General features: G+C 45.6%; 1 protein-coding gene across 1 annotated transcript in view; it reads left to right on the top strand.

Moving 5' to 3' along the window:
* Positions 1-5092: 5092 nt before the first annotated feature.
* Positions 5093-7355, top strand: part of LOC112075958 (uncharacterized protein KIAA0930 homolog) — a 63610-nt gene continuing 61347 nt past the window's right edge. Inside the window, 1 exon segment of the mRNA XM_070441133.1 lies at positions 5093-5667. Within this exon segment, the coding sequence (XP_070297234.1) occupies positions 5523-5667 (145 nt within the window). The 5' untranslated portion in view covers positions 5093-5522.

The raw sequence follows: 7355 nt of genomic DNA, 5'->3' as shown, positions 1-7355 counted from the left end.
GCACAGAAAACGTATTTCTCAAAAATGTTGTGTACAATTTTGTTTACATTCCTGTTAGGGAGCGTTTCTCCTTTGCCAAGATAACTGATCCACCTGACAGGTGTGGCATATCAGGAAGCTGATTAAACAGCATGATCATTACACAGGTGCACCTTGTGTTGGGGGCAATAAAAGGCCACTCTAAAATGTGAAGTTTTGTCAAACAACACAATGTCACAGATGTCTCAAGTTTTGAGGGAGAATGGAATTGGCAAGCTGACTGCAGGAATGTCCACCAGAGCTGTTGAATGTTAATTTCTCTACCATAAGCCGCCTCAAGTAGTTTTAGAGAATTTGGAAGTACGTCCAACCGGCCTCACGACCACAAACCACGTGCATGGCGTTGTGTGGATGAGCGGTTTGCTGATGTCAACGTTGTGAAGAGTGCCCCCTGGTGGCGGTTATGGGCAGGCATAAGCTACGGACAACGGACACAATTGCATTTTATCGATGGTAATTTGAACGCACAGAGATACCATGGGGAGATCCTGAGGCCCCATTGTTGTGCCATTCATCCACCGCAAGGATCTGTACACAATTCCTGGAAGCTGAAAATGTCCCAGTTCTTCCATGGCCCGCATACTCACCAGACATGTCACCCGTTGAGCATGTTTGGGATGCTCTGGATCGACGTGTACGACAGCATGTTCCAGTTCCCGCCAATATCCAGCAACTTCTCACAGCCATTGAAGAGGAGTGGAACAACATTCCACAGGCCACAATCAACAGCCTGATCAACTCTATGTGAAGGAGATGTGTTTTGCTGCATGAGGCAAATGGCGCCACCCAGTGGTGGCCAGCATTCAGGGCAGGTGGGGCAGAGACCCACATTTATTAGCAAAAATAAATAAATACAATTTTGGGGGGGGGGGCTTGCCTGTTTTGCATGTTATTTTGGTATTAATACGTGTCGCATATCAGTTTGCAAACAATGTAAAATCATTTATATCATTGAGTTGATAAAGGCACAAACAAACATGGTCTCTTGTTGTCTTGAGTAAAGCAGCTCCAGAATGCAGGTGTTTCAGCCTAGCTCAGTGCTGTCTGTGGTGGGCGGGGCGAGCCAGCGGAAAATACAGAACGTTGCTCCGTGATTGGCTTAATGTTCTGTCAATCACGGGGACTTTACGTCACTGCCAAGTGTAGGAGACCTTAAATTCTACCCCTTCGGATGTTACATTAGAAGTGCCCATCCAAGAAGGCTCAAGGTCATTGGCCACAGATACAATGACGTCAAATTACGTTAAATGTAGAGTAGCTTTGATTGGACTGATCATGTCAGCATCATACTTTCACAATCTTAGCTAGCAGTCATCATCATGAATCAAGTCGACAGTCTACTGGCAAATCCTTTTTAATCCTTGTCATATGAAGAGAAATTATAGATAAAACGTATCGGTGCTCATCGACCATTGGACATAAACACATTACACAACAAGTTGGAAATCGCAAATTCAACGAGTGGTTTGGAAGGAATCAGTGACAGTGGCTGTGTCGTCCCAAATCTGGGATTAAGGGGCTCTTTTAYAAGTTTAAAATTATAAACATTCCACATTGGCCATGCTGTCGACTCGGAATTGTAAATCCGGCCTCCAGTTGTTTTGAAAGGACCATAAATCCAGAGAATGCCAGATTTTGATGACAAAATTTGACCACGAAGGACCGCCACTCCACCTTCCTGTTCAAGTGTGCACAGCACAACAATGTGAGTCCAAAAATGTATTGTATGCTGCTGCATAAATGATGTAATGTGCCAGGGAGATATGTAGACTGTAGCTAAGAAAGTAATACTAAGTGTATGTTGTGTAGTAAGATGTTAGTAGCCCATGTGCCTCACCCTAATAATATGGTCTATTTACCCCTCTTCATTCCACCTATAACCTGTTTTAGAGAAATGTAATCATCGAATATTGTAAGAGCTTTCATTGTCTGCTTTATCTGCCCCCTTTATTTATCCTACGGTTCTGACTTGGTGTACAGGGAGAACACTGTAAGAATGGCCCATGTTCTGAATTCCGTTGCTGTACATTTCAAAAAGTGCTAAACAAATAGTTATATTGACTAACGTTACGTCCGTCCTAGCTCGCTCATTAATGTCTTAATCGAAATGACGGATTGCCTCTTACCCGCTCATTGTTCCCTTATGCCATAGTTTGTACATCTCAATTGTCAGGAGAAACCACATTTGTTTCAGCAAGTCAGCCATATCAGCTATGTTTTTTTAAAGGTAGTAAATGAGGCAGAAGATACTGTTTGCGCCGACAAGCTCCGCTGATAAGCCAGTGTACAGTGGAAGAGAATGCTGGTACTGCCTTTATGTTCGTCACCGTTTTGCATCCCCTGTGGAAAGTAGTGCACTAGTTTTACCAGAGTTCTGGTCGAAAGTAGTGCACTAGTTTTTACCAGATTCTGGTTGAAAGTAGTGCACTAGTTTACCAGAGTTCTGGTTGAAAGTAGTGTACTAGCTTTTTACCAGAGTTCTGGTTGAAAGTAGTGCACTATAAAGGAATAGGTCCATTTGAAGGTGTATAAATAGTATAGTGGTTCTCCTGTAAGAGAAATCTATCTGGTTATTGAGCAGTCTGTATCCTGTATAGCATCTATATCCTGTTATGAGAGCAGTCTGATCCTGGTTTATTGAGTCTATCCTGGTTTATGAGATCTTATCTGGTTATTGAGCAGTCTGTATCCTTGTTTATTGAAGTGATCCTGTTATGACAGTCTGTATCCTGGTTATTGTCATCTTATCCTGGGTTATTGTGGCAGTCTTATCCTATGTTTATTGAGCGTCTGTATCCTTTTATAGGAGCATCTGTATCCTGGTTATGTGCAGTCGTATCCTGTTTATTGTGCATCTGTATCCTGTTTATTGAGTCTATCTATCATCTCTGGTTTACTGGATCTTATCCTGTTTATGGAGCAGTCTGTATCCTGGTTTATTGTGCAGTCTGTATCCTTGTTTATTGAGAGTCTATTATCCTTATTGAAGCAAGTCTATATCCTGGTTTATGATAGCATCTGTATTCCTGGTTATTTATGAGGCAGTTATATCCTGTTTATGGAGCAGTCGTATCCTTTATTGTGGAGTCCTGTATCCCTCATACTCCTACCGCTCTTTATGACGCAAATCCTCTGGGTGTATGACGTCTGATCGCGGGAGGATAGTTAATGTGGGAGTCTGTCACCGTTATGACAGTCGTATATCCTATATGATCAGTCATAATCCTGTTTATGGATCAGTCGATCCTGTTTATCGACAGTCTAATCCGGTTATGACAGCTGTATCTCTTATTTGTGCCAAGTCTTATCCGGGTTATTGACAGATCTATAATCCTGTTATAGTTGAGTCAAGTCTATATCCTGGTTTATGGAGCAGTCTGGATCCTGGTTTATTGAGCAGTCTATATCCTGGTTTATTGAGCAGTCTGTATCCTGGTTTATTGAGCAGTCTGTATCCTGGTTTATTGAGCAGTCTGGATCCTGGTTTATTGAGAGGTCTATATCCTGGTTTATTGAGCAGTCTGTATCCTGGTTTATTGAGCAGTCTGTGTCCTGGTTTGTTGAGCAGAAATGACATCATCTTTTTTTCCTTTGCAACAATGACATCAGAGGGGGCTCACATGATTGGCTGTTCGATGCCAGCGGCTCGGGGACACTTTTACAGCCACTGCGAGTCACAGGCCAATGACAAGCTGGAAACGGCAGAGAGCCTACAGTACATGAGATGAGCTGGGAGCGATGGTCGCTCGGTCTCTCACATAGAGATAGATAGAGGACACATTTTTATATCGGTGCCATTATAGCGTCTGTGACAACATGGGCAGCCCCATTGAGGYTACAACCCATAGGAATCCTCAACCAGTTGACTACTTTGACTACTTTCAACTGTCAGAAGCATGGTGAAAGCCTTCAATGTCGCTGCCCATGCCTAACATCGCCTTTTGGCCACTAGAGGCCTCTAGCATTCTCTATGGTCTCACATTAATATTTGAGTCAATCTACAACATGATTTTTATCGGGCCATTCTTCATCATATCGTGCGATAAGCGCTGAACCAGGCTGTTTATGGAAGATTGACATGAACTATTGACATGATTAGGCTGTGTGTGATGATGCCTTGGCTTGTACAGTAGTAGGCCTACGTTCTGACATTAGAAAACGGACAGGCTGTGCTTGTAGCCTACTGTACTGGCTGTGCTTGTAGCCTACTGTACTGGCTGTGCTTGTAGCCTACTGTACTGGCTGTGCTTGTAAGCCTACTGTACTGGCTGTGCTTGTAGCCCTACTGTACTGGCTGTGCTTGTAGCCTACTGTACTGGCTGTGCTTTAGCCTGATGTACTGGCTGTGCTTGTAGTACTGTACTGCTGTGCTGTAGCCTGATGTACTGGCTGTGCTTTGTAGCCTACTGTACTGGCTTGTGCTTGTAGCCTACTGTACTGGCTGTGCTTGTAGCCTACTGTACTGGCTGTGCTTGTAGCCTGATGTACTGGCTGTGCTTGTAGCCTACTGTACTGGCTGTGCTTGTAGCCTACTGTACTGGCTGTGCTTGTAGCTGATGTACTGGCTGTGCTTGTAGCCTGATGTACTTGGCTGTGCTTGAGCTACTGTACAGGCTGTGCTTGTAGCCTGATGTACTGGCTGTGCTTGTAGCCTGATGTACTGGCTGTGCTTGTAGCCTGGTGTACTGGTGTGCTTGTAGCCTGATGTACTGGCTGTGCTTGTAGCCTGATGTACTGGCTGTGCTTGTAGCCTACTGTACAGGCTGTGCTTGTAGCCTACTGTACTGGCAGTGCTTGTAGCCTACTGTACAGGCTGTCTTGTAGCCTACTGTACTGGCTGTGCTGCAATTGACAGTTGTTGATTGTCTGGAGAAAAAACAACAGAACACGTTTATAACTAATTTCATCTAGAACTTGGAGGAACCCTGAAAACGGAAAAAACGTATCGTACCAATTCCGTCATCTTCGGAGACCAACGGGAGCTCGCACCGAATCCGCTGCCCCCTTCCCGTCAGCTCGAGACCAACGGCAACATCATAGGCCTGTCCGCTGATCCACACGCGAGAAACGTATCTAAGAGAATACATGCATTTGATTTGTTACAACGTGTCTGGTATTTGACTGTTTGCTAGAATGGAAATGTTCACCCAAAATATCAATTTATGAGAAATCGACGAAAATGGGTCACTTTTCCTTTAAATGTTCTCTGTTGTTCTGCATAATATMCAGGAAGTGTGAGCGCATTCCTCCCCAGCTGATCTAGAGAGCCAGACGGAAGTCTCCTACTCAAGGGGCTTTAACATTCAGCGGTGACCAGACAAGAGGACAGTGCGATTGGTAAATATTGTCTGGAATTAATCYAAGTGGATTATCAGTGGGTGGTTTTAGTGGAGACACGGCGCGGTATCCCCACCGACTCGGTCTTTCTCCCTGTCGGTCGGGTGGATCTGCCGTGGTAGGACTGTCATGAGCCCGGGCTGGGAATGGCATCCGTTCCCAGTGTTTGTAAGAAGGTCGGACCGGTGGAGGAGGAGAACGGAGAACCGGAYCATTCTCTGCAAGAGATGTTRAAGGCGATCGCCGACGAACGRAACCGTCTTACTATCAGACAAGAAATTAGTGGACTTGGTGAGTAGASGTTTACAATTTWYACTGTTGAATTGATTCGGTTGGTGAGTGGCCTATCGCGACTTGTAATATCGCCAACAGTAGCTTGTTWRGTTACACGMTTCCAGTTCATCAGTTATGTGACTTTGTGACTATAATTTGTAATGGACTATCTGTGCAGTCTAACTCTCGAAAACCCCTTGTTATTATCTGTAGGGGTTTTCAGCAGTTAAACCTAGCTTTCCCCCGCGGTTGGTTGCTTGTGAACTAGCCTACAAATTCCGACTGATTTAACGTTTAGAAACGTTAAATCATCGCTTGTGAAACGGTTGCTGGTATATCAGCGAGAGAGAATCTTTCTATTCAAAAAGACACACTTACTGGAGCAGTTTCGCACAGATCCATACGCGGTGTGCCTCCGGTTGAGGAACKACACTWCCTCCCCAGTGACGCTTACCCACAGGTGTTAGGAACACGCAACATGTAAAGTGTTGGTCTCTATGTTTTATGAGCTGAAATAAAAGATCACATAAATGTTCCATACTCACAAAAAGTTTATCTCAAATGTTGTGCACAACTTTGTTTACGTCCCTTTTTTAGTGAGTATTTCTCCTTTTCCAAGATAATCCATCCACCTGACAGGTGTGGCATATCAAGAAACTGATTAAAAAGCATGATCATTACACAGGTGCACCTTGTGCTGGGGACAATAAAAGGCCACTCTAAAATGTGCAGATTTGTCACACAACACAATGCCACAACATGTCAACAGCCTGCTCCCTCTGATCAATGTTTCAGCAGGCCTGCTCCCTCTGATCAATGTTTCAGCAGGCTGCTCCCTCTGATCAGTGTTTCAGCAGGCCTGCACTGAACCAACTGATCAGAGGAGCAGGCTACTGAAACCACTGATTCAGAGGGAGCAGGCCTGCTGAAACACTGATCAGAGGGAGCAGGCCAGTGAAACATGATCAGAGGGAGCGGGCCAGCTGAAACACTGATCAGAGGGAGCGGCCTGAAACACTGATCAGAGGAGAGGCCTACTGAACACTGATCAGAGGGAGCAGGCTCGCTGAAACACTGATCAGAGGGAGCTGGCCTGCTGAAACACTGATCAGAGGAGCAGGCTGCTGAACACTGATCAGAGGGAGCAGGCTGCTGAAACACTGATCAGAGGGAGCAGGCCTGCTGAAACACTGATCAGAGGGAGCAGGCTGCTGAAACACTGATCAGAGGGAGCAGGCCTGCTGAAACACTGATCAGAGGGAGCAGGCCTGCTGAAACACTGATCAGAGGGAGCAGGCCTGCTGAAACACTGATCAGAGGGAGCGAGGTCTACTGAAACACTGTCAGAGGGAGCAGGCCTACTGAAACACTGATCAGAGAGAGCAGGCTACTGAAACACTGATCAGAGGGAGCAGGTCTACTGAAACACTGATCAGAGGGAGCAGGCTTGCTGAGACACTGATCAGGGGAGCAGGCCTGCTGAAACACTGATCAGAGGGAGCAGGCCTGCTGAAACACTGATCAGAGGGAGCAGGCCTGCTGAACATTGATCAGAGGGAGCGGCCTGCTGAAACATTGATCAGAGGGAGCAGGCTGCTGAAACATTGATCAGAAGGGAGCAGGCCTGCTGAAACACTGATCAGAGGGAGCAGGCCTGCTGAAACATTGATCAGAGGGAGCAGGCCTGCTGAAACACTGATCAGAGG

The sequence above is a fragment of the Salvelinus sp. IW2-2015 genome, unplaced genomic scaffold (assembly GCF_002910315.2).
Source record: "Salvelinus sp. IW2-2015 unplaced genomic scaffold, ASM291031v2 Un_scaffold3484, whole genome shotgun sequence".
Classification (NCBI taxonomy): Eukaryota; Metazoa; Chordata; class Actinopteri; order Salmoniformes; family Salmonidae; genus Salvelinus; species Salvelinus sp. IW2-2015.
Note: the sequence above shows the minus strand (reverse complement) of the source record. Positions and strands in the feature narration are given on the sequence as shown.